The 27,294-nt window shown below is 46.2% G+C and overlaps 1 protein-coding gene across 1 annotated transcript in view; it reads left to right on the top strand.

Annotated features, from left to right (window-relative positions):
• The window catches only part of Ephb1 (EPH receptor B1), a 426,680-nt gene extending 403,201 nt beyond the window's left edge, over positions 1-23,479 (top strand). The window contains exons 13-16 of the mRNA XM_055629751.1: positions 9,514-9,663; positions 16,118-16,311; positions 17,971-18,126; positions 22,005-23,479. Coding sequence (XP_055485726.1) covers positions 9,514-9,663; positions 16,118-16,311; positions 17,971-18,126; positions 22,005-22,113 — 609 coding nt within the window. The 3' untranslated portion in view covers positions 22,114-23,479. The remainder of the gene's footprint in view (positions 1-9,513; positions 9,664-16,117; positions 16,312-17,970; positions 18,127-22,004) is intronic.
• Positions 23,480-27,294: the final 3,815 nt, after the last annotated feature.

Below are 27,294 nucleotides of genomic sequence, written 5' to 3'. Positions count from 1 at the left end.
TGTGTGTGTGTGTGTGTGTGTGTGTGTGTGTGTGTGTGTGTGTGTGTATGTCTGCTATGGCATGTATATGGAGGTTAGTGGACAATTTTAAGAAGTCTATTCACTCCCAGGATTAAACTCAGGTTCTCAGGTTTGTCAGCAAGTGCTTTTACCCTCTGAGCCGTCTCCTTGGTGCTCATTTGTATATTTTTAGCGGAATCTCCCTGGTTCTTCCCTTATATCTGCTCAAGATGGGATTCAGGTTATTCATTACACAGTTTGCAGATGAAAATGTGTGCCTCCCAGGGCGTTGCATCTGTACCTGGTGGCAACGCTAAGAATTTGCGCATTTGAAATCTCGGTAGAAGTTTGTTTTTCAAGTGGTTTTGCAGTGATTGAGATGAGGCCATCTCTAACTCCCCTTCCTCACACAGGGCACTGTTGATCTTCTTCACTTATTCCCAAGCTGAGCACTGAGCTTGTTTTAGTGCTTTATGAGGGAGGGGTGAAGAGGGAGGGAGAGATAGACAGAGACATGACTTTTGGAGAGGGGTGAGGCTCTGGAGTCTGAGCATGTAATGCAGAGCCCCTCCTGAGTCTTCCTTTGTATGAGAAAAGACGCTGCTTGCCTTCCGCACCTAGGGACACAGGTCTCCATTTATCTTCCCTTCTTTTCCATTATCCAGTGGGAGGGAAACACAATCTAGGTTGGGGCTTTCAGTACCCCCGCAGCCTCTCATCGGGTATGTACCATGGGTAGCTCTATTCCCGTGGTCTATAAATCAAGATTCAAAACACCTGATTCTGTTCACACTGCTGGTGTGGAAGACACCCAGGAAGGAGCTGGCCTCCATAGGCAGCCTTTGGGTATGACTCCACCCATCTCTCCCTAGCCATTGCTCACTGCCTCTAGAGGAAGACAGGAGACTCTGAGAACAGGGGTCCTGCTGGGAGGCAGGTGGAGCAGCCTCCCCGTGCACTTGCATACTCCGCCAGCATTAGCTAACAGCGCCTCACGCACCCCTCTGAGATAATTAAGCATTATTATCCCCACTGGCAGGTGGAGACAGTCAGATAGAGTGGTTAAGCGACTGGGTTGTAACTGCCGGGCTTGTTTGAGGGGGGAAGCCTTGCCAAGAAGGGGGTGCTGTTCAGAAGGCCAGAAGAGCTTAAGCTGTTTAATATGAGCAATTGTTTTAAATTGGCTTTTTGGGGGTGGGAATAAGAAAAGAGATTTGCAACGTGGTTAGCGGACATCGGTAAGGCATCAGAAAACTCAGTGTGAATAAGAATGGACCTGCTTTTTCTGTTAACGTAAGTCATTATCAGCGTCTGTCAGATGCTTGTACTCCACAAGTAGGAGGAAAAATACTAGCAGCCATAGTAACCTTGGTGAGGCCCGCAGACCAAACGCCACAGTTTTATGCAAGGCTGTGCAGAAGTCTTCAGGATGGCAGAGCAGTCTGCATCTTGCTTTATCTAGAGTAGTGAGTCTCAACCCCTAAAGCTGAGACCCTTTAATACAGTTCCTCATGTTGTGGTGACCCCCTCCCACCAAAATGTTATTATTAGTTTTTGCTACTTCATAAATGTCAATTTGCTACTGTTGCAAATCATAATGTAAATAACTGATAGGCAGGATATCTGATATGGGCTACTGCCTTCCCCAAAGGTTGGGAACCATTGATCAAGAGCCAGAGAGACCTCTAGAAAACTGCTCACTGTCAGAAGCCCTCCTGGGGGCATAACTGTGGGAGGGACACTCCTGTGATAGGCAGAAGACCCAGTGCCCTCCATGCACAGAAGTAGAAATGGAATAGAACGGGTGGGGTGACAGGCACTATGGGGGAAACACAGGTATGGAGGTAGGAGGATGGAGACAAGAGCTTCCAAGGTGTTGTGGACAAGTTGGCGTATTGACACATAGCAATGGACTGTCAGGGGTTGGGGCTGGGGGGAGAGAGGAGAGGGCTGCTTAGAATGGGCTGAGGCTGAGGAGGGTGGCAGGAAGCAAAGGGGATGATGAGCTCCAGGAGAAGCCTCAGTTTGTGCAGGGCTCTGGGAAGCAGCACATGACACAGTGGCTGTGGCTCAAGAAGGGAAGCATCCAGGTGAACTTTGAGAATCTTTTCAACCTTGCCTATTTCCTGCTCTGTGATCCTCCATGCCCACCCGTCATCTAGAGGGCCTAGAGGCTCATGGTCCCCAACCTCTAAATAAGGGCATTTTGTTTCCATAGCAAGGAAGTCCAGATCTGTTCCCTAGACCCCTGACACATGGCTTTTATCCCTTTCAACTGCTCTCTCCATCGTGGTTCTTCAGAAGCACTGATAGCACGGCCCTGCTTTGGGGTCCCATGCAGGAGAGAACCTGCCTGCACCTCCATTACTGAGACCACCACACTGCTGGTGTCCCCAGACAGTGTCTTCTTCAGGGCAGAAGCCAGGCCACCTCCTCCTGCTCTGCTGAGCCAGGCTAACATGAAGGTTATCTCCTATGTAGTTGTCAAATGAATTGAGGCAGCTTTGGAATCATTTACCCCTCACTTCTCCATCCTTTCTTATAATTGTAAACTCAAGAAAGTGCTGAGTGATAGAGGATAATAATGATGAAGCTGCAGGGGTTGTTTTGGGTGTGGGTAGTAAAAGCCAGCTGTTTCCCTGTCACTGTAGTACAGAGAAACGACTTCTGTTTCATCTGTTTGGTTCAGAACTGGGATTTTTTTTCCCCAGTCGGAAACGTCACCAAGTGGCCTTTCTGTTCTTCACACATGAAATACACACTATCACCCACATATTTTTAGTTAATTTATGTCCAAATAGGCCTTTCTCTAGCTGCTGGGAAATGATGTTTGGGCTGCAATTACCTTTTGCAGCATCTTGCAGAAGGGTTTTGGCACACACAAAGCTCAGGGGAGAGGCAGCCAGGAGCCCACCGACTGTAAATCTTTTCATTTGTAGTTATTCAAATCACATATTTTATTACTTGTACGAAATACATTGTGTCATTCATTTTGTGGGCACAGCTAATGCTTCAAGAAAAGCTTTGAAAAACATTCTGTTTAGAAACAATTTCATCTGCAGTCACCAAGGCTGGGTGTCTCTTTTCTTAGTTCTTCTCTCCTGAGCTGCTTCTGTGTGTTCTTTGCAAGACAAATGAGATCACCCTCTCAGAAGCTCACCTGTCCCAGCAGCCACCCCACTTCTCACAGAGTCCTTCTCCTTCTCTGTTTGTTGCATCTTCATCCTTAGTAAGGGAATACATTGCAACATCTCTAAAAAGAGTCTGGCTTCTAGAACAGAAGATAGCAGCAGGGCCAGATGAATTCTTTCTAAAGGCGAAGAGACTGTTTTCCTGCAAATTCCTGTTGCCCTTGGGACCACCTCCTTTATATAGGCTCAGATGCAATTCAACAGCCAGGAGGAGGCTTTTCCAGTGGTTGTTAGGATCTGGGAGGACACAAAGGTAGATAACCCTTTAAGTAGAAACTTCCTATCCTTGACTGATTCCAGACTTCTTGAGGAAAACAAACACTTCCCTTATTAGTTTGAGGGAAATGGGTCAGCTTGTCACCTTTAAAGCCAGCCATTCATTCTGAGATACTCTTCACATTTAGGACTTAGGATCACTTCAGACTCTTTGGTCCAAAGTAGCAGACAGTGACTGGGGAACAGGAGAGGGGGCGTATCACATAGATGTGCTCTGAAGATAGAGCCCATCTGCGCCCCAACTTGTCTACACAGGGCTGCATGGAGACACTTTCACGGGTGGCTGCCTCACCCAGGCTTGTCAACTATAGCCAGGATGGTCCCTGCCCCAAGGGGTGTGTCCAATCTGCCCACTCCAGAGTGACTCTTGACATGCAAGGCAAATTTGCCCTCTGTTCCTTTTTCAGCATTTTAAGATCTTTCAAGATTTAGTGCGGTATGGACACATACTTGCCATGCACACGCAGCCACCTGCTAACTCACCCACTGCAGACATTGCTCACCAAGGCAGACACCCCCTTCTGTGGTCTCAAGGACAACCTAGGTCTATGTCTTAGAGCTGCCTACCAGTGATTCTGATTGAATTCAGATTCCTGCTGAGCATACCAATCCTTGGGCATCACTCCCAGGAATTCTACATAGGGGAGAGTACCTGGGACAGTTAAGGCAATAAAGACCTGCCCTGAGTGGTTACAATGGACAAACAAGCTTGAGCACTATTGGGCTGGGCCACCTGAGTAAGCTAAGTGGAGCAGCATTGGCCTTTGCCTTGCATGTTTGGTATGTCTGGTGTGACTATCTTAGTTCAAGTTGCCGCCGAGGTCTTGGGACTCTAATGCCTGCTAGGAAAGAGCCCTCCACAGTGTGGACTGTGGCTAAGGGCTGATAAACAGCGATAAACAGCACTGAATATATATTATTGGGGCCCAAGAATAATTAAGAGGCTTTGATATAAGGTGTCAGAAGTGCCCCTCACCCCCAAGTCCTAAAATTCTCTAATAGCAGCATTTCATAAGATTTTACCACTTAGGATCTCAGAGCAGTGATTTTAAATAACTGCTTCACACTGCTGTGTGTGGTCCATGCATTAGCTTCCTGCAGTTGCTGTAAGAAAGTAAAACAACCCAGCTTTATTATCATTATTATTATTCTCTCATATACTACATTCCCAGCTACAGTGTTCTCTTCCTTCCCTTAGCCCAGCCTCTCCTCCTCACATCCCTTCTCCCCCAGACCCAACCCCCTCTGCCTCCCCTTAGGAAAGAGCAGATCTCCCAGGGACATCAACCAAATATGACAAAACAGGCTACAACAAGACCAGGCACAAACCATCACATCGAGGCTGGATGAGGCAACCAAGTATGTGGAAAAGGGTCCCACAAGCAGGCAACAGAGTCAGGGGCAGACCTGCTCCCACTGTTAGGATTCCCACAAGAACATCATGGTAATCAGCCACAACATATACGCAGAGGACCTAGGTCAGACCCCTACAAGCTTCCTGATTTCTACAAGTTCCCAGTCAGTTGATTCTGTGTGCCACAATCTGGCTTTAAATACCAGAAATCCAATCTCTCAGTTCTGGAGGCTGGAAGCCAGAGTTTCCTGTTTAGTTAGGGGCCATGCTTCATCTAAAGGCCATAGAGGGGAATCTCTTCTGTGTCTCACTCCTAGAAGCTGCTATTCCTCCATTGGCATCTATTCCTCCATCTTCACAGGGTAGTCACCCCTTTGAGCTGCCATCTGTACATGATCTTCTTATAAACAAGCAAACATTACATTTAGGGCCAGTCCCAGTATAGGAGGTCCAAACCTTAACTTGATCCTAGCCTCCAGGATCCTAACACCACAATGACAGGTTAGAAGATGGACATATCTTCCTGTGGGTGACACAGTCCAGCTCATAACTCTTAGTAGATCCTTGTTCAATGAGACCAATAACATGATGCTTCATGGGTTATGTGCCTGGACCATTCAAATTCTAACATATTTTCTATGTTATCAGTATTTGGAGCAGTGGACTTATGAAATTCAGATCTATTGTGTGACGCTCTTAGTCATAAACCTATCACTCCCAAACTTTAACAGATGTGTGTACCATGACTCCAGTATTTTGTGACTAAGTCAATGGTCACCATGGTCAATACCCACTAGTGCCTGGATGTCTGCATAATCCCACAGAGACCTTGTTTTACAGAATATGCTGGAGAGAGATACCATGACCATGCTGGTCACACGGAAGTGCCTTTAAGACTGAGAACTCAGCATAGGAATGAGTCCCAAGACTGGTGTTTGGCTTAGGGTTGATTAGAAAAGAAAGGGTGTGTGTTGTACCCATCCCCACCGTGACAAGACAATGTCCTGACTGGGTAGCTGCAGAGATAAACTTTTTTTTTCTTGAGGTAGGAGTTGAGTCTCATTGCTGCTATGCCTCTAGTACCCTGCTGAGGACCAAATGGAAACTGCATAAAGGTCTGTTGTGGGCCTGGTTGGAAGAAGTTGGTCACCGGAAGTTGTTTCTTACCGTGGCCCCTTCCTGTGTTCCCCTGTCTCTGTTTTCTGCCTGCCATGATGAGCTGTTCAGCTCTGCTTCTCCCCACCATGATGGATTAACGCCTCTGACACTGTGAGCCAGAATAAACAATGCCTCTGGGAGCTTGTTTCTTCAGGTGTTTGGTCACAGTAAAGATGAACAGGACTAAGATATCATTCATTGCTTGCAGACCTGTGTCCACAGCGTCCCTGCAGGGAGGCAGGGTGTTGTACAAAGCATGGTCCACAAGGATGCTGATTCCCTCCTACTGGACCTAACCATTCCTCAGCATACCAAGAATTCTTCTTTTATGTTACCTACCACCAAATAGAACAAGTTACTGTTTTTATGTGCCCCTTCTTAATGCCTGCATTGGGAAGTAATGGACCCTTACAACACTTTGCAGACATGTGGGTGGATTGGCCTTGGCTTCTGTTCCAGATTTCTTCTCCTAGCAGCAAGTCTGCGGACACTCCTTGCCAATCTGTGGACACTCCATCTGCTGCAGTCTCCACATGGGGCTGGTCAGCATTCTCTAACGTAATAGATTTTCCTTACATAAATGAAGACAAGTTAAGTAATCATACCCATCACTGTAATTACTGCTGAGCATCAGAAGGCAAGGCCGCCTGTGTGGCACTTAAAAAGAAACAAGGGAAACTTAAAATCCTTGAGAGGGAAGGCGCCCACCCCGTGCTCTCCCGACTTTGTGTTTCCCTCTGTTCTGCCGCAGAGATCAGCGTAACCCTGGCTTTTCAACCAAGGAGAAGAGCTGGCCATGACAATCTGACACTTCCTTGTCCAGGGAAGCTCTTCTGGAAGGTCCAGCCACCTGCTGAGATGGAGGGAGTCGTGGTGACAGACCATGCTCCATGTTCAGTGAGGCCCAACCGTGCAAGGTGGCAGGAGGGCTCGGGGCTCCCTGCCAGTGGGCCTGGCATTGCCACTTTCCATGCAAGAGGGAGCAGCTCAACAGCTGTCGCTGACGGACCCTGGGGTCTGCTCCAGACTTGGCAGAGGAGGACACATCCAGACTCCCAAATCATCTCTTTGAAATTCAGAACTATGCTTTCGTCCCTCACCACTCCCCCAACAAACACACACAAAGGATAACCAAGCCCCAAGTCCCTTTCAATTATGGACATTCTCTGCCTAGTCTTCTCTGTCTCCCAGTCTTGCACACACATACTGATAAGTCCCCCCTCTCTTTCTCTCTCTTTCTCTCTCTCTCTCTCACACACACACATACACACACACACACACACACACACACACACACACCCCTCCTGTTCTCTCTTACCTCACCTAACTCAGGTGTTGTCCACATTGTGTTTTGAGGTGGGGTCTGTTATTGTCCTAAAGCTCACAAAGTAGGCTGGGCTGGTTGGCCATGAGCCCCAGGGATCTATCAGCTTTGGGACTACAAGTGCAGGCTACCACGTCTGCCTTTCTTTACATTGGTTCTGGGGACCAAACTTTGGTCCTCATGGTTGCTAGGTGAACACTTACTAACTTAGCTATCTCCCTGGCCCAACTCAAGCTATTTGAGAGAGCAAAACACCTTTCCCTTTGGAAGAGTCCTGGCTATCTCAAGATGTGGCAACAGCCTCTCCCTCATGGGCAACACAGAACACAGGTCTCTGGGCTACCACCTGCTGACATTTACATGTTTTGGCAGTTACTTGTTCACCAGATGAGTTTCCTACCTCTTTTCCCAGCCATGAGTACCATATTGCTAAAGCCAGTAAATGCATTTGTGTTCTGGGGGATGATGCGGACAGAGCATCCCTTGCAGGGCAGCCTAAGCCTGTCCTCCAGGCATTTGTCATGCTTCTGGCATTTGAGCCAAGGACATCTCCCACCCCAAAAGCCTGCCAGAATCCCCAGGGGAAATCAAGACTGTCTTCCTTGCAGAAAGTTGGACATGTGCTGGGGGAGGGCCAGGCCAGGTGGCCTTCATTTCTTGCAGCCCTGGAGAGGCAGCCAGAAAAAAATCCACTTGGCACTTTACTGTTGATTCTCCTCCTTCCTGTCGATGAACCATTTATACAGTTCCAAAGCATTTCCTTCTGCTACACTCCACTATAGATGTGGTGATTTGAATGGATTGTAAGAGTACTCGATATAAAAGTTAGCCTCCTGCAGCTCAAGCATGAGTCCTGGCAGGAAAGAAAGTAGGGTCTGCTGCCCATTCTTGCAGTCTCCATCGCTGTGTTCCCTTAGTCTCTGGGATTGCGGAGTGATACTGTCCAGGAACCTCACAGAACAGCACTGTGGGGTGAAGTACTGGTATTTGGAGGATCATATATGTCCTGAGGAGCGAAGTGTTTGGGTGGCAGCCTTGACATAGATCACATTAGCACACAAAGTCGGTGTAGGTGTGGGTGCAGAACAAGCCAAATTGCTTTGCTTTCTATCCCACCCTCACTGCCCTGTTTTTTTCTGAGGAATCACTGGCCTCTGTCTGGATTTCTCTTCTTCAGCCAGTTTGTCTGTGGCTTGCTCTCTAGCTCTGAGCTCAGTGGAAACAGTAGTTAACACACAGTGAGAACAGAAGTTGATACATAAGCAGTGTACTATGGATATCTATAAATAGCAGCCACTTGCTGCTCTTCTCTGAGACCCCAGATCATCCTCTAACAGGACCCAGCAAAAGGAGGTGCTGTTTGTTCATTCACTAAGTAAGGGTGAAGTTGGACACCTTAGGTTAGCAGTTCTGGCCAGGTCTAGAGGCAAGCTAGGATCAAACGGAGAACTGAGGTAGACACAATCATGATGGCACCCAGAACACAAAAGAAGGGGGGAAAACCATATTATTCCTTTGGAAACAGGATCTCTAATCTGCAAGTTCCTGACCTCTTTTGATGGGCAGCTGAAGTGAACAGTATAAAAACAGGCTAAGGGCTCTCCATACCCACTACAACCCATGGCTGTGAGCAGGACAAGGACATGGAGCTAGGGAAACCCTTCCTAAGAGATGGAGCACGAGATGAGCAGAGACAGAGGTGCAGTTGGTGTACACTTTCGGTGGAAGAGTCCTCAGAGAGGATGCCCCAATACAATGCTCCATTGGGTACATTGTATTTTCTCTTGATCCAAATCTATGGTGACATGAGACAATGACATTGACATGAGACAATGACAACCATAACGTTCATCTCTGGTAGCCAATCCAATGAGGTTCTAGTGAGTCTAGAATGGTTGTGCTCTCTCTCCCCACCACCTTACCAGCACCGATGGTAGCACAGCAGGGTATCAGGCTGGGATGGTGAAATCTCATCACTGCTCTCCCCTTTACGTGTGGAATGCCCATGAAGCCAGTACAGACCTTTCTGGTCCTCAGTATCTCTTCTAAGTAGACCTCCCCATCAATGTTTCTTACTGGTGAGTCAAGGACTTTTTTTGGCTGTCCTAGTTTACAAGCTGGGGCAGTGCAGTGTATGGTGTGGAATAAGATGTGTACCTATTTCTCTTAACTTTTTTGAACCAACCTAGTTTGGTCTCTTCTTCTTCTAGGGAGGGAAGATCCCTGTGAGATGGACAGCCCCAGAGGCTATTGCCTACCGCAAGTTTACATCAGCCAGTGATGTCTGGAGCTACGGGATTGTCATGTGGGAAGTCATGTCATTCGGAGAGAGACCCTACTGGGATATGTCCAACCAAGATGTAAGTATCACCAAATCTAATAGCCATTAACACACATCCAATCCAAGTATACCTCATGCCATGAGTACCAAGGCCTCAGTTCTAACTTGTGATAAGTTAGAGCATAACCTGAACTTATAACCCTGAATTTAAAATCAGCCAGAGATGCAGAGACACATTCGCCATATGTCTGAAGGAACCAAAGAACATGGAACACCTCAGAGCCACCAACCACAAAGTCTATGAAGGCAGCGGGCTTTTCCTGAAGAGCCATGAGCCATGACTAGACCAGACCTAAACTAAGCAAGCAATTTGACAGCAATTCCTAGCCAATGTGTCAGGTTTCCCTTTCATGTCTGTTATGGGGATCAGAGGGAAGGGCTAGTCTGCAAGCCATGGCCAGAGTCCCCATCCTGCGCTGCCTATGGCACCTGTGTGGTTCTTAGCAAGTTACAGTTTCCAAGACATTGCCACCAGCTTAAAGAGAGGAACTATAAGGAGCCCTTCTTCCTTTAGAACCGGGCCTTGGTGAGCCCTAGCACTGAAAAAGCTTACCAAAGCCTTCAGGAAGGCCACAGAAGTAGGACCCTGTCCACAGGGTGATGGGCAGGCTATCAACCTCCCTCCAACCTGCCCTCCATAGAGAGGGTGAAAACGGGAAGGAAGAAGTTATTAAAGATTCTGTAAGTAGAGGCAATTTTGGAGATTTTTTTTTCTGGGTGGGGAATTTGCTTCATAGTTAAGAGTGATAAAAGCTCTGAGATGATTGGGTGCGATAAGATGCTAATCAAGACTCTTGCCTGGATTTTAATGCCACTGCTGCCCTGCACTATCCTTCTGGACCACTACTCTGTATTTCGAATGCCCGCTTTCCACTTGGTGCTCAGAGGCTTGCAACCTGCAAAGCCTACATACATGTGTCCCCTGCTTCATCTTCCCACCTTCATGGGGCAGTCCTTATCCTTCCAGGGTTCTTAGCTGGAAGAGATAGGGTCATCCCCTGTATAGACCCAGTTCTTTCAGCTTCTACAGTCACACTGTAAACACATGATTGCCTGGCTGGCCTCTGAGGCACTTCTCGGCCTACAAAAACTGCTCTCAGCCAGTCTTCCTGGATTTTCTCAGAAGAATGAGAAAGGTGGTGGTTCTCCAGCAAAACTATGAGAAGAGGATTGGGGTTGATGACGGAACAGAACTCAGTGCTGGTGTGTGCAGGGTGCTCCAGGGGAGCAGATGATGAAAGGACTGCATCCCTCACCAGGTCCTGATGCCAACCGCATGGCGTCCGGGTCCTCTATTATCTGTGATTAGCCACGCCTCGCTTCTGCTCCTGTAGTGTGTCCAATCAGTAAGCAGTGGAGCTGACAGTAAGCGTGCTGCCTTTATGAAATCGGTTGCACACAGCTTCCATCTATACTGTCTAAGTGAGAAATGCTAGCCAGACAATGCAGACCCATCTTGTCCCCGCCCAGAGACCTTAATCTGATAAAGAACAATTCAGCTCACATAGAATAGATTACAAAACAGACAGGCGGGATTTGACACTTAAGATATTCTCAGGCAATTCTTTCACCTTCGCTGAAAGCAAATAGAATTTCTGACACTGGTTTTCAAGAATTCCAAAATCATTCATTCCACACGGCCAATGTGTGCTAATGGTGACTAAGCATTGCATTTGCTGATTCTATTCCTGAGGGTCCAGTGGCACATACTGAGGGTTAAAGGAGTATTTAGTAGGGGGAAGAAGGTTTCCGTTTGGGTAGAGACTCAGAGGAAATGCAAACATCTGCAAAATAGTCAATAATTCTCATTTTTTTTTTCAAAATAAAAGACCCTAAGCCTTGTCCCAAGTACAATTCTGCTCCTAATGGGAACAGGAGGTGACCTCATGCTCATTCAGAAAGCCCCTGGGGCCTGGCCTGGGAGAGCAGAAGGAGGGGCTGAGCTGCAGTCACACTCATCAGAAAGCCTGGAGGTGGTAGCGGTGAAGGATTTTTACAGATGACAATTGAAAAGGCTTTAAGGAAGAGAATTGCAGAGGCAAGTCGGAGTGCTGGTAATTGGGCTTCTGGAGCCCAGGAAGGTCTTTGAACATGTACAGAGAGTTTGTCAGCCAGAGAGAGCAACTTGGAACTTCTGCGGCTTGGATCTGATTGACAGAGATAATGAGAGTGGCAGTGTCTGTGGAGAGGAGCTGCGGCTTCATGGAAACATCAGAGCTCAACTTAACCCACTCTGCCCTGGTTCCTCCACTGCTCTGCGCTCCTCCACTTCACACTCCGCAGTTCAGGGTCAAGTAGGTACTACCTGCCTCCAGCTCACTAATAGGAAATACACATTTGGGGACAGCCGAGGACTCAGCTCAGACTTTGAGGAAGGGACATTGCTCACTGTCCAGAGATGCTACAGTTACTTCATAGGATGCCTGAAAACACTTGGGACCACCCACCATCTCTCCTATTTAAACAGTTTGAATATGCCCGGAAGTGTTTACTGATAGTGGACTTTTACTGGGTTATAGCGGACTATCTAGTGAGCTCAGGTTAAGTAGCCTAGACTGCTTCTCATATCCTGCCCCAACACCTCCTTCTTCCTCTCCCCTAGAAATGATGTCTGATCTTGCTTTTTTTATCCACTCTGTTTATTTCTTGGTTTGTTTGTTTGTTTTGAGACAGGGTTTCTTTGTGTAGCCCCAGCTATCCCAGAACTGGCTCTGTAAACCAGACTGGCTTTGAACTCCACTCTTTTTAATATTCATAAACCTCACCCTGCTATGAACCAAGGAAGGGACCTAGAACTCCTCCTGATTGAGCTACACTCCTGCCAGGCTAGGATACCCTAGGCCCTGGCCTTAGCCCAAGTCTTCCCATACAATCTAAATGTGGTCACTGGTATTTACCACAGTCAGATATGTTGACTCTTCCTTCACGCCTCCTCCTCTCTATAACTGTAAGTGAGGCAGAGAATGATCTCAAAGTCCTGGTAGAGGTCTGACATTGTCTTTCATTTAGTAATACTTTAGCAATAACCACATATACTCCAGAAATCTAGGAAATCTCTAAATCCTCTAAAAGAGAATAAAAATCTCCCCAGTGAAATCATACCAAAGATGAGGACCAGCAGGTAAGTGCTGCCCAAACACCAGTGGATGGAGGACCAAAAGCATTTATTTCTCTCTGAATTTGAGAGTTGTGTTAGCCAGCTTTCCATTTCTATAACAAACTAACAGAGAGCAACCATTTTAAAAGAGAAAAGGGTCTTTGGCTTTGTGTTTTAGCTTTTTGGTTTTGGACATGTCATTCACAGCTGGCTGACTTCATGACTTTCAGGACTCTCTGAGATGGAACCTCACGGTGGTGGGGCATATGGCAGAGGAAGATGTTCATCAACTAGCAGAGTCAGGAGGCAAAAAGAAAGGGGAAAAGAAGGCAGGTTGCCCAGACTCCATTCTAGGGCATGTCTTCAGTGATGTACTCTTTCTCAAGCTAGGTTACACTTCCTGAAGGTTGCTCTACCTCCTTCTAGCACCTCCTACTGAGCAAGCCTTGAACCCAGGTCCTTTGTATACATTACGTAAATCCTAAGTGCAGTGTTAGAGCTGGAATGGGAAGTGCCCCTCAGAGGTTCATGTGTTTTTACACTGGGTTTCCAGCTGGTGGTGCTGTTTTGGGAGCAGTGTGGAACCTTTAGGAGAGGCAGCCTGTCTAGAGGAAATAGCTCACTGGAAAACAGGCCTTGAGAGCTAACAGCAACCTCCCTTCTGGCCCAAGCTCTCTGCTTCCTAGGTAGAAGGAAATAACAGGCAATAGCTGATCTTGCCCTCTGCCACAGTGGACCCTAACTCTACAAACCTGTGAGACCAAATGCTTCCTCCCTGCCTTAAGTTGCTTTTGTCCACGCTTAACCACAAGAAAGGTAACTAGTCCCAAGGATAAAGACTTTAGCAGTATCAGTCTGTGGGTATCAAGCTTGGTCAATAGCAACAGATCATCTAGAAGAAATAGCTGATGGAGTGAAGTCCCTCCCACTCTGTAAATATGAATTTGGGAAGAGAGTTCCCATGGTTGTTTTCTACAGGAAAAGGTAAGAGGTGAGATGTGATACCGAAGTGTCCCTACCATGTGCTTGATTTCAAATGCTACCTTCCTAGACTTCCCAAACGGCCACTAGCAGTCCCCTGCTTGCTGAGAAGCTATCCACCAGAAAAGAGGTGGTGGTAATAGCACCTCCATGTGAGGAGGACTTTTTTGTCAGTTGGTCATCTGAGCAGAGCTCAGTCTGGATTCCCTCGCTGTGTCATCTGGTCTTTCAAGCAACTCACTGCGCACTTTCCAGACCAGTGATCATCCGTAAATTTCATAGATAAGGAAAAGCATAATTTGCACCCAGGATCCACTGGTCCACTCCTCCAAACCTATGAAGTATTGTCACTAACACAGCCACTCTGCTCCAGACTGACCTTTGTGAGGAGCAGGTGTTCCTGACATTTTGATATCCCTTTCCAAAACTGGTTAGCATGACAAAGAAATGGAGGAAAGGCCAAACCCAACAGCAGGACAGTTACCAACACGGTTCCATTGCTTCAGTCTAAATCTCGTGGGCAGAAGATTTGGCACATATGTGCGTCCTCTCCTCTTGACGCCCTGACTGGAGTGTTGGGTCCCCAGGACAGCACAGGCAGTGCTCCTGCAGCAGTGCTCCTCAGCGCTGTTCCTCTGAGACAATGAAGGGAGTTGACTTGCTTGTGGGAAATGTGCCAGCAGTTTAGGGGAGCACTAATGCCTTCTGCTGCCTCGCATAGAGGACTCTAAAGTCCCCAAACCCCATGAGACTGGAGACCTGGGCTTTAGCCCCTCCTGCTGGCCTGAAGTGAGCCAGAGTTTAAAGCTTCTTGGATCACTCAGTGGACAAACTTGTCTCCACAATGAATGGAGACTCTTTTCCCCTCAGTATGGTTGCTTAGGAAGAGTAAGAAAGCAGCATGTGTCAGCGAACCAGGTGATGGGAAAATGCCCAGTCACTGGTCCTCATGGATCCCTTAGCTTAACTCATGTCCTGTGTCAGCTCATGAATACCCCATAGGCTCTAGCTGAGTGCTGCGGCCTCTAAGGTTAACTTATGGCGGCCGTAATTTAACCATAAAGCCAAGTGTCATGTGTGTTTTAGGTTCAGGCTATCACTCAACATATGTATCATGCACACCACTTCTTTGCTTATCTTTCCATTTCCTCATGGGGGAAATAGGTCCAAAATGGCCTCCAATGAGGATAGAAGGGAATTTGCCTGACAATAGTCGGGAGGAGGTAAAAAAAAAAAAAAATAGTGCAATACACTCTTCAAAAGAATGTTCCCAGTCACTCATCACTTTACATAGTAATGATACTAATGTAAAATGTATGCTCATTTTTCGCCACATTAAATGGAAAAAATAATACACTGATTATCTCTAATAACCTCAGGTAATATTATTTCATGTCATATGTACCATCCATACAAATTGTGAAAATATAAGCTGATTGAGAATGTTCACTTTTTGACCAATTTACAAGGTCAGAAAGAAAAGAATAATCAGTTGAAATTAATCCAGCTCCTTAAAATGGAGGTGAAAATACCAGAAAATCACCAAACTTCAAATTTCCTTTGTTGTTTAAGGTGTTTCACCTGTTTAATACAAAATCAATGCACAATTATTATAGACAATAAGACACAAGCAAGCAAGAATTAAAACATAAAGAGCATCCGTGTCCCCCCCTGCCCAGAGGTAACTGCAGTTTAGGCCACAGTGTGTGTTCGACCAAGGCGCCATGTGTGTGCAGTTGCTCGTCTAGTTATGACTTTTCGTTTTCGATGAAAGCAGCACTTTGTCTTATAGTTACAAGTCTCACTTTTTTGCCTGACAGTGTAATATGTGGGAGCTTATTTCCATTTCAATGGCTACCTCACTTTAAAGGCTGGTTAGTTTCCAGCTTCCCATCATTCTGCGAGTGTCCCCTTATACAATCATATGCTTATCACTTGGGTCATTTAGGATTTTTTTTTTCTAATACAAAAAGTGCAGATCAAATACAATTGACTCAGTATAGTGTGAAAATACCATCAGATCCCATGGTACTGGAGTTTACAAATGGTTGTGAGCTGCCTGATGAGGGCACTGGCAACCAAACCTGGTTCTTCTGCAAGAGCAGCAAGTGCTCTTAACCAATGAGCCTTCTTTCCAGCCTTATGACGCCTCTCCTTCTTAAGCAAACATCTCCAGAGACCCATTTGTATCAGGCCCTGCATCAAGTGCAGGATATACAAAGGGACAAGATCTTGGTCCCACTTTCACCGAAAATCATTTGGTGGGAAATGAATGGGACCAAGGAGAGAATCGGTGTCAACCTGGCTGGAGGACACCCCATCTTTGGGGCTAATTTCCTAAGGACCAGCTGGTAAGACATATCCTCGTCACAGCGATCATTTTGTGCCCCTGCAGGTCATCAATGCCATTGAGCAGGACTACCGGCTGCCCCCTCCCATGGACTGCCCAGCTGCCCTGCACCAGCTCATGCTGGACTGTTGGCAGAAGGACCGCAATAGCCGGCCCCGTTTTGCAGAGATTGTCAACACCCTGGACAAGATGATCCGGAACCCAGCTAGTCTCAAGACTGTGGCAACCATCACCGCCGTGTGAGTCCTAGCGAGGCAGAGGCATGCCTAGAGGCGGTTGTTCTGAGGGTCAGGGCAAGGCTGGCAGCCTTCGTTCTGTGGAGAGCAAAGTTGGAGTGGCACAGATCGTCTACTAATGGAAGACATGTTCAGATTTTTTTCCTTTTTTTTTTTTTTTTAAGCCTCCTTCTTTCTAAAATGTATTTCATGTGTCCATTGTGGACAGATATCCAAAGACCTCGTCAGTTTTCTACCATCTGTTGGTAGACACTAGAAAGTAGCACTGGATTCTCTGTTAGTGGCCTGTATCTAATATGACTGGCAACGCACTGTTTCTAGGTGATCTTGTTTCTTGGAGGCACATCTTTGTTAACTACAATGGTTGTCTAGGCCGGTGTAACTATAGGCCTGGAGTTTGGGCCAACAGTCAGACAGGTAAAGTCTCTGATTGTTGTGGGAGAAAGAAATGTGAAGCAGATTCATTTTATGTGAATGGATGCACGAAATAGCTGTCAGCTATGATGTCTGCTGTGATTCACTCAGATAGATTTGCATTAGCTCCTTTGTTAACTTCTCCTTTCAACCAAAATGTAGTAGGTGGCTACTGGTCAGTCTCTGTGTTCAGTGCTGGTGCTATACAACACAGAGGATGTGGTCCTTGCCATTGTAGAGTCTAAAATAATTTAGAATAGCAGACATTAATCAGATGATTATTTAAAAAATGTAAAATTGAGATCTTAATGGCTGATGTAGCAAAGTCCTATAGAGAGGCACCCAGAGTGCATGCCTCCAGCTGCAGTAGAGAAGGTGATGATATTGGAAATGAGACATGAAGGGCCAGAGTGGATTGACTAGGTGACCATGGAAATGGGGGCAAAGGGCAAGTGATCAGCCTGAAAAGAGAGTTGGAAGCTCAGGGCTGGCCAGTTGCTAAGCTTGAAGTTGAGGAAGCTGATGAGGTGGGCAAAAATAAGGCCATTCAGCATTCTCAGGACATATTGGCCATTATCTTGATTTTTTAGAACAATAAGCACCTATTCAAGGGTTTGGCATGCATTAGGGTCAAGGAGAGAGCTTTGAGTGTGATCATTTCTGCATTTTGAGAAATGTATCTGACTGCAGTGCAGACCTTGTGAGAACTCAAGAATGACCAAAGAAAAAGATGTCTTAAAGAGGGTAATGGCTGTGCAAAGATGGAGGAAGTGAACTCTTGTAACCTAGGGGAAGTTGGCTGTGAAGCTGGAGTGACATCAAGATAGCTGACATCAAGGTGTCCAGTTTAGTTACCTGCGTGTCTTACCTTGAGTATGTTCCAAGAAGGGCAGTCAGTGCTGGGCTGTTCCACTCTATGCTTTTCAACTAGCAGGAGAAAGAAAACTTTCCAGCAGATTTGGCAAGGTTCTGGTAAACTGTATGTATCTTTTACAGGACCACATCTTTGGATGGGGTCACCTATATTTCAGTTGACAAAGGAGTCACTGGCTGCCCTTCCTTTCAACTGAATACCATAGCAGTCAGCTTGTGTTGTTGACTGACCTGTGACGGTACCCAGAAATAAAGGACTGTCTGTCCCCTCAGCTTTGGAGATGGTGTTGGGGGGAGAGGGAAAGGAGGGAAGGGTCAGCCTAGAGGGCCACCTCTCTGCAGCCACACGGTCACCTGTTCTGTCTGTCTCACCAGGCCTTCCCAACCCCTGCTTGACCGCTCTATCCCAGACTTCACTGCCTTTACCACCGTGGATGACTGGCTGAGTGCCATCAAAATGGTCCAGTACAGGGACAGCTTCCTCAGCGCTGGCTTCACCTCCCTCCAGCTGGTCACCCAGATGACATCAGAGTAAGTGACGAGACTCTCCTTTGTCTGGCCTGGGGCGAGGTGTTGAGCCCCTTTCCCTGCTATTGGCAACAACGTGGTTCGAAGCTCTTTCCCCATATAGAACTAGCCTCGTGGAGCTGTACTTTGGTAAGATGAAGGTGGGAGATGGAGGAGGACTGAAAGAGTTGGAAGAAATCTATTCTGAGCCCTGGATGAGAGTTCTTCATAGTCATAACCATATGTGGTTTGTCTAATCATCAAGTCTCTCCCTCATTTAAGTTTATAAACTCAGTCCATCAAAGGGAGCTTCCAGATGGAAAGGAAGAACACAGCAGCCAGCACTTTAAGGCAGTGTCTCAGGCAGGATGCTGCACTGATTCAGCTGAGCTGTGTGAGGAGTAGTCCTCACACTTGGATAACCCTTGCAAACGCGCGCGCGTGCGCGCACACACACACACACACACACACACACGTTTCCATCCCCCACATATTATTTAGCAGTCTGCTGCTCCCACCCGAGTGTCAAGGATTACACAAAATAAAATTATTCAAATAAGATGAGAGCTAGAAAGGTTCTTAGAGATACACGTGGTCCATCATTTCCCCCGGAACGTTCTGAACAGCACCCGTTGTGGGAAATGTTAATAGGTTCTCCTTGGAAAAAAGGTCCCACGGTCAAATAAATTTGGGAAATACTGTACACTTTATCACCCCTGTGGAGATTCACTGCTCATATCAGCATTATAAAGGCCGTGAGAAATCCTGAAATAAAGAATCCCATTTCAAATTATTAAATACCATCGAACCATAGTTTTGAGGGACAGGTTTTTATGGAACTGCAGTTTGGGAGATATTTATCTAGTTCTAGCCTTTCTATTCAGCAAATTCTGAAATAGTGCGACACATGAGGCAAGATGGGACACAAAGATGCTTTTCTGGCTGCTGATTCAATTTGCATCTACCTGTCCTCCCTCCCCTCCCCTCCCAGGTACCCTTGCTGCTCACTGGAATAGACTGGGGATCTTTAAGAAGGAGAGAAGTCTCAGCTTGGGGATGAGTGTCTGCCAGTAGAATGAAGCCCAGAGTTCAACTTCAACTTCCAGTATTGCATAAACTGGGAATAATGGTGCATGTCTGTAATCCCAGCACTTGAGCGATAGAGACAGGGTGATAAAAACAAAGTTATCTTCAGTTACCATATCAAGTTCAAGGACAGCTGAGGCCAAAAACCAAAGTGCTGATGCCACCTGCAGGCATCTGATTAACTGCTATGTGGTTGAGGCCAGGGCTTACCGGGGATCTCAGTGTTCCCCAGGTGATTCTGATGTTTGACAAAGGTTAGGAAACACAGGAAGGACCAGGCTCAGATTTTCCTTTTTCTTCTGCACTCAAAGAAGTTCAAATACAATAATACAATAATATTATTGTATTATTGTATTAAATAATACAATCTCGGAAATCAACACACACACACACACACACCTGAGCTATAGCGTGTACTGACAGCATCACAGTGGATTCTGAAAGCCTGTGATATGCATCCCCATTGACAGAGGACCCATCAATCCAGTAGGCAGCTGACCAATGTTAACTGATCGCCTATTATATGAGGCACAGTGTTGGGTTTTGCAGGTCTTATGGTCAGACCAGTTGCTGCATCCAGGGGAGAAGGGTGGAGACCCACCCTTAGCTTTGCGCCATAGTGCGGAAGGACAGATTCCAGACCCTGACTGCTTCCAGCCCGTGCCCAGCGTCACGCTCTATCAATGTGAGGTTTATTCTTATCATACATGCTGGAGTCCGGGGTTTTCTCTAGGGCGATTGAATGTGCACCTCAATTTGAATCCACTGAGTAGCAGTGCATGTCTTATAGAGGTCCACTTCCCATTGATCCCTAAAAAAGAATGATTGCTAATCGGACAGCTCAAAACTAAAAAAAAAAAACTTTAAAAAGAACCAGCCTCCCCATCCTTCAGAGTCCAGAGAGATTCCCTGGGTGATCAGAGGGCCTTCCTACATGTTTGTGGAGTCAGGACCACTACAGTTTGCCCACTCTCATCTCCCTGAGATTTTTTTTTTTTTGATATGTTTCTCCTCCTCCCTTCCATAACTGAATGAGTCAAATAAAGCTGTTCCTTCGGTCTGGGGAAAGTCGCAGAAAAAGGAACAAGGAGAAGATTAAAAGAAAAAGTCAAACTGAAAATTAAGGGATTTAGTTCAAAGTAAAACACAGCCACACAGAACTGGAGCGATTCAGTTTGTTTCTTGAGAGATGAAAGATGGGAGAGAGAGGGAAAAAAAAAAAAGAAAGAAAATGAGCAACGGAATAAAATAGATGGCGGGGCAAATGGTGAACTCAAAAATTCAAGCATGCTTCCCTGAAGTATTTGCTATAAAAGACACAGGCAATTTGCCTATCTCAACAGCTGCAGCCCTGGAGAGACTGACTATAGCTGGAGTGGGGTGGGGGAGGGGCAGGAGGTAATCATGAAGGCCTGGGCACTGTGGATAAAGACCCAGCCAAGGGTCTAAAAGGGTGTGTGGTGTAGAAAGTGCCTGCCTGTGCTAGTGCCAGGGACCTTGGAAGAAATAAGCAGGACCATAGAAGCATTTGAAAGGAGGCCTATTTGGGAGGCTGGGAACCAGGTGCTCTTGTATTTGAATCCCTCTTGGCTCACTGCTTACCTGCTGTGTGATGTTCAGCGAATCACTTCTTTGAGTGGCACTTGTCTTGTCTGAAAATGCACATGTAAGAATAGTGTCCATGTCATTGGTTTGTAGAGAGACAAGGAATAGCATAACCTAACAAGCATGAATTTGGCTCATCACATGCCCATAAAAAAAACCTGGTTGCTGTGAAACTGACTATCGGTGACTTTGCAGTGGTCTCTCAATGATTAAGAAATGCATCTCTGTAGGATTAGATAAGAGAGTATATAGCCCACAGTATGCACATAGTAGCCCATATATTGATATCAGCTAAGGAAAGATGCACGGGTCTTCTTGAGTTCAAACTTAAGCAGTGATCTTGTTCTGATTAATTCTCCCAGCTCACAAATGAATCGATCTGAACTTCTATCCCAGACATATTCGTTAGATTCCTACTTGCACAGATATTTTTAAAGTTATTTTAAGATCACCCTTCTTTAAAAATGCATGGCATTAAGATTCAAACAGAGTCAGAGATTGGAAGCTCAGGGGGAAACATCAGAAGACCAGTCAAGCCCCACAGCTTTTCGGTCTCAGTGGGTGTTCACTAATTTAGGCAGAAAGCTCCACAGCATAACCAAAGGCCCATGGAGTGTGCACTTGGAAAGTCAGACAGAGGAGAGGAAAATTCCAGTCCACCTGAGGGTCATGGCCGCTCTGAAGGGGCTGTTTCTGGATCCATGGCTGAGGAATAAGGCATAGCTCATGCAGATTGTAGGAGGCAGGAGGGGTGAAGGCCGCTGCAGAGAACTTGAGTTTGAGCAGGAGAGTGTTATAACCAAGTACTGGGAGGGAGAGACAGGATGATTAGGCTCGATGGCCAGTCTGACTGTCATTACTGGCATGCCCCAGATCATGAGAGACTGATACAAAAACCAAGGTGGGCAATACTCAAGGAATGAGGAATAATACTCAAGGCTGGCTTCTGGCCTCCACATGCTGGTACATGTATGTGCATACCCTCCCTCCACACACACAGGAGGCTCAGATACACACAAACATATACAAAGTTAAAGAAAATCTGTAGTCACATGCTTGTTAAATACTTGGGCTAATTAAGATTCAGGGACTATCAGTGCATTTTCTGTCTACCCTACTCTTTTCAGTTACATGCCTTTGGTGATGAGCTGTGAAAAGCTGCCCTAACTGCCATGTTGACTTGTTCTTTTTCTTCTTTTGTTTTCCTCTAGAGACCTCCTGAGAATAGGGGTCACCTTGGCAGGCCATCAGAAGAAGATTCTGAGCAGCATCCATTCTATGAGGGTCCAGATGAGTCAGTCACCATCGGTAATGGCATGAGAACTCTTGTATTCATAAGGGGAGGAGAGGAAGGAAAAGGACCAGGGTCAAAGGAGAACCAGAGGTGGACTGCTGTGGAATGTGCCAGAAAGACCAGCTTCTTGGCTGGGAAACAGCTTTCCATCTGTGAAGAATGAACTGGACCTGTTGCTCATGGGTAACCGTCGTGTCTCAGCAACAGAAGCATGTAGATGCTGTGGGGAACCAAACACGTGATGATAAAGATAGAGAAAGGTGATGTTTAACAGAAGTGAAGCCGAAACCATATGCATTGGAAACCCAGGTGAACTCAGTTCCCACCCAAGGGGCACTGGAGTTACCTGTCTGCAGGAAGAAGGGAAGGAGGTGGAGAGAAGAGTCAGAAGCCTCGAGCTGTTCCATCTTCTCCCTCACCAATGACATTCTTTTCTTTTCTCCTTTCGTATTCCTCCCTGACAGTCCCTCCTCCCTCGCCCACGTCCATTTCCCTTTGCTCATGACTCGTGTAGGGAAGTTCCTTCAAATAAAACCCAGCTCCTGAGTCTCCAGATGTCGTTCTGTCAGTTGCCAAAGGACTTTGCTGACCACTACTGCATGGGGATCCAACCAATTCAATTAATGTCTTCATATTGAAGAAGAGATGTACCTTCAATTGAAAACCTTGTTTTTCTTTTGTTTGCATTTTCTGCAAAAAGGAAAAAAGAAACCACAAATTGGAAAAAAAAATAGAAAAACCTGTTTCCGTGTGCAAGAGCACACGTATGTGTGTCTGCGTTATAAAATGACTGTGCTTGTTCGTGACAGATGCAAACAAGAAAAAAAGAATCGGGAAAGTGTTTGGCCCTGGGAGATCTCAGAGGGCTGGAATATGCTGTTGGCCTGGCTTTCTGCTCGGCTCTCTGGCTGCTTGGCTCATTGGGAAGAGAAAAAAAGGGAGGGAACTCAAATGAAAGGAAAATTGAAAAAAAAAAAAGTCTCTGAAGTGTTTGCAAATTAAGACAGGAAACAGGTGAGTGGTTTGAATTGGATGCAGTGTGGGCCATTCTAGAGTGATGCTGACGGAAGAGGTATTCTTGATAAGATCTGAAGAAAAGGAGAGGGAGAGGATTTCTGGAGAATGTTCTTCCACATCCCTGGAACCGGCGATTTTGGAGGCAGCAAGGAAGAACTCTTTCTTGCCTGGCCCATGGACTGGCGGAAGCCACGTGGCATCGAGGAATGTCTCTGTCGTGTCCGTGTTTCTCTTTACATTCCTTCTTGTACCTCATTGTTCATTGTTTGATTCACTTTTGTAAATTCCACCTAACATTTGAATAATTTTAATTTCTCCTTTTACCTTAATCTCCTTGCTAATTTTATCTGTCTAATTAAAAAGAGCAGAAGCATGTCTGGGTTTACGTAAGATGTTGTCAGAGTGTGTCCCTGGATCCCGGTTCTAGCTCACACACTGCACCAAGACGTTTACATCCAAGCTAGAGACTGCTCGCCATTGTCGTGTCTGTAAACCTGCAGAGAGAGGTGAGGACTTAGCAGGAACCATGGTTCCAAACTTAATATATAATTTAGGGCAGTGAGAGCCTTTTCCTCTAGGCCTCGGTGACTGATTTGGAAGTATCCTAGTTTCATTTCTGTTGCTGTGATAAAATGCCATGGCAAAAAGCAGCCCCAGGAAGAAAAGGTTTCTTTGACTCACACTTCCAGGCGATAGTTCATTATTGCAAACAAGTCAAAACATCAGGAACTCGCAGCATCTGGTCACATCACATCCACAGTCCAGCGCAGAGAGGATAAGCACATGAGTGCTCATTTGTGCTCAGCACCCTTTCTACTCTACACAGTCCAGGATCCAAAGACACGGAATGTTGTTGCCCACAGTGGGCTGAGGCTTCCCACATCAATTAACGTAATCAATTCCCCTTAAACAAGCCCACAAGTGTGATCTAGGTAAAACCTTTTGAGACTGTCATCCCTGGAGACTCTAAGTTCTTCCAAGTTCACAATTAGAATAACTATCATGGGGAGTCCTGACCTTGAGTTACCAGCCCCTGGCTGCGATAGCAGGAAGCTTGAGGATGCAGCCACAACCTAGGTGAGCTTACCTCACAGCATGTCTATACAGCTGAGCCTTGGATGATGGAGAAGCTGGAGAGAGAGAGAGGACCTTCCAGCAAATTCCTATGTGACCTGCAGAGGGTTCAGTTCAGCCAGAAGGGTAGAAGACAACATCTCCCCTTAGCTGAATAACAATGACATGCACAGTTTACTAATTATCCTCAAAGAGCTCAGACCATGAGTGTCTTCCAAGCCTAAGCCATATGACCAATCTATTGTCAGTTTTCCCAGGAATGAGTTTTGATTTGTCACCACACTCTCTAGGCAGCGTCTCTTAACTGAAGACTTCTCTTGCACTACCAATGCCAACATACCTTTGTGCTGACGTTCATGCCAAGCCCTTCAAAGCTGCCCAACTTCACCCCTAGACCAAACAGAGAGCAAGAAGTATGAAGGGGATTAAGGAGTGTCATTAGCAAGCAGCCAAGACAGGCATTTTTTTTGCGTGCTTTACATATTTGAGTTCTTTTCCTCACTATGAACGTGTGAAGTCACAGCAGATCCTTCTTTTTCCCACTTTCAGACTTAGAGTCTCAGGAATAAAGACCCTTCCAAGGTCACACGATGGAGTCAGCATTGAACATGGGCATTTGACCCTCATTCTTCACCATTGTCCCAGTGGGATGTTATACCAAAGTATGGTTTGATATCACCAGGGGGTTGTTGTAAACACAGGTTACAGATCCCACTTTTGGGTTTCCAAATTGATAGGCCTGAAGTGGAACCTAGAACATGAACATCTTACAAGTGGTGCTGATGTTGCTGGCCCATGAACCACACCATGGAAACCTTTGCATTAACCCTCCTCATTGAGAATTCATAGTGTTCCAAATGAAGACAGTGGCTCAGGAAATGATAGTTGCTGGGGCTCTTGAGGTTCCTTGAGAGAGAAGCATGAACCCTTATATTCTCAGGTGTGAAGTGATAGGAGAGACTGGCAGGCAGAGTCTGCTGCAGAGAGGAGTCTCTGTGAACTGGGTTCAGAGAACATCCTTCTTGACTTTCTAAGAGCTCCTTTGGGAGGATGCTCACTAGCAGGGACAGCCCATCCCTCTAGATTTCAGTTGCATGTGCTGCCTTACCATCACACGACTGATACGTTTTTGTGCATGGGATTTCTGGTAATGGAACTTGGGACAGCACTCTCCCAACTGAGTCACATTCTTGGCATAAGAGCTCTGCTGTTTTAATATGATATTTTATATTTATTATTTGAGAATTTCATACTGTATATAATATATTCTTGTGAATATCTATCCCTCACTTTCTTCTCCAACTCCTCCTGGGACCTCCCAAATCCCCCTCCCAGTATTTTTGTTCTCTTTATTTTTGTAACCCATTGAATCCAGGTAGTACTGCTTGTACAACCTGGATATAGATACAGAGCCATCCGCTGGTCCTTAGGCAATCTACCAGTGGTCACATCCTCGAGGAAAAGTTACTTTCCCAGAAGCCATCAAGGGCCAATAGCTCCCCAGCTATGGGAGGGGGCTTATGAGCCTTTTCCTCAACCATGCTGGGATGTCCACTGATTTGATCTTATGAAAGCAACCATAGCTGCTGAGTTCAAAAGTAAATTCCATGTCATATCCAGAACTTAAAGTAGATCTAGTGGCTTGTGGGCTGGAAAGCCAAGCTAACTGGATGCAATCTGCAACCTTGCTGTGCAGTGCAGGGTGCTGTTCAAATAAAGGAGACCACCAGGATTCAGCTGGTGTGATCTGCCAATGGCAGGTTGGCCAGGGGTCACAGTAATGGAGATGGCTTATGTGATGGCTTGCATGATACCCACCTTCTCCTGCTCTCTCTACCCCTCCAACACTCAGAGGGAGGAATGAAGACTTAATGAGGAACACAAAGAGAGCAATATCTAAGGAGATAAAGGATTCTAGGAATATTGGGGTGGGGATCAGTGAGTCAGAAGACAAGAGAGACAGACTATACTGTTCAATAAGAAATGTAAGACCCTTTGGCTCTGTCTGTTCTAAGAGGATCTTTGTGAAGTAACTTGGGGACTTAGTCATCCTTTAAAAATAATGGCTCTGTCACCAAGTGGCTTAATTCATTAAGTCACAAATGAATTAAAGAGAAGGCTGTGATGGGGACCAGAAGCACATGGGCACCTCCAGAGTTCTCAAGGGCCCAATACCCAGAGAGACCCCAAAGATTCACTGCAGGCTGAGTTCTGCATTCATGGTGCCATCCGTACTCTACACACAGAAGTCACGGATTGCTTTCAAAAACAGATTTCTATCTTTCCAGAGGTCACTGAGGCTTCAGGCAGTGCTAGAAGCCCCAGGGCCAGGGAAAGGTGGCCAAATGGTGCAGAGGGTGTGTGGGTCATCCTCGAAGATCATGCCAGGATTGAGACAAATGGTGATTGTGTTCACCACTACCAAGTCTTGGAAGACCAGCAAGAGATCTAAGGGTAACCCTGGGCTATGGTAGAGAGCAGGCCTCAGAGCAAAAGTGATGGGGATGAACAGCAGAGAATGAGCCTCCACTGGGTAGATTACTCACTACCCAACATCCCTCTGGGATTGCCTTGTTAACAGGGGCCTTGCAGGGGTTCCAAGGTGTTGAGAGTCACACTTAGTACATCAGAATTCCTGGCAATTCCCAGGTGAAAGAGGCCATGGAGCAGCTCCTGTGCTCAGTGCCAGTGCACTGCCCGGCTTATAGGAAGTATTTGAATTTTTTTTGGTGACTGAAATAAGTTGAATCTGAAAAGTTTAACATGTCATTATTTTACCTCTAGCCATCCATGACCTTAGGCAGCATGCTTTGAAATAAGTTAATCTCCAGGTATTTTGGTGGGATCTTCAACAATTACTTTTAACTGCTATCAGTCCCAGCCTATCCTAATTTTAGTTTTGTAATGTTTAAAACACTCCCTTTCAACTCTGTCTGAATCTTTAACACAATGTCAGAATCTTCCCGAGAGTTCCAGCTGGGGCACAGTAGTTTCCCACTGTGTATTAGTCACTGCTCAAAAGCCCCAAGAGGCAGAAACTAATTTGACTTGCTCCTGGTACAAAAGAGACAAATCCAAAGTACAGGGGATGGCAGGGTCAGAGGGCAGCCTTTCCT

This window comes from Psammomys obesus, unplaced genomic scaffold, assembly GCF_907164565.1.
Source record: "Psammomys obesus unplaced genomic scaffold, mPsaObe1.curated_primary_1811, whole genome shotgun sequence".
Taxonomy (NCBI): domain Eukaryota; kingdom Metazoa; phylum Chordata; class Mammalia; order Rodentia; family Muridae; genus Psammomys; species Psammomys obesus.
Note: the sequence above shows the minus strand (reverse complement) of the source record. Positions and strands in the feature narration are given on the sequence as shown.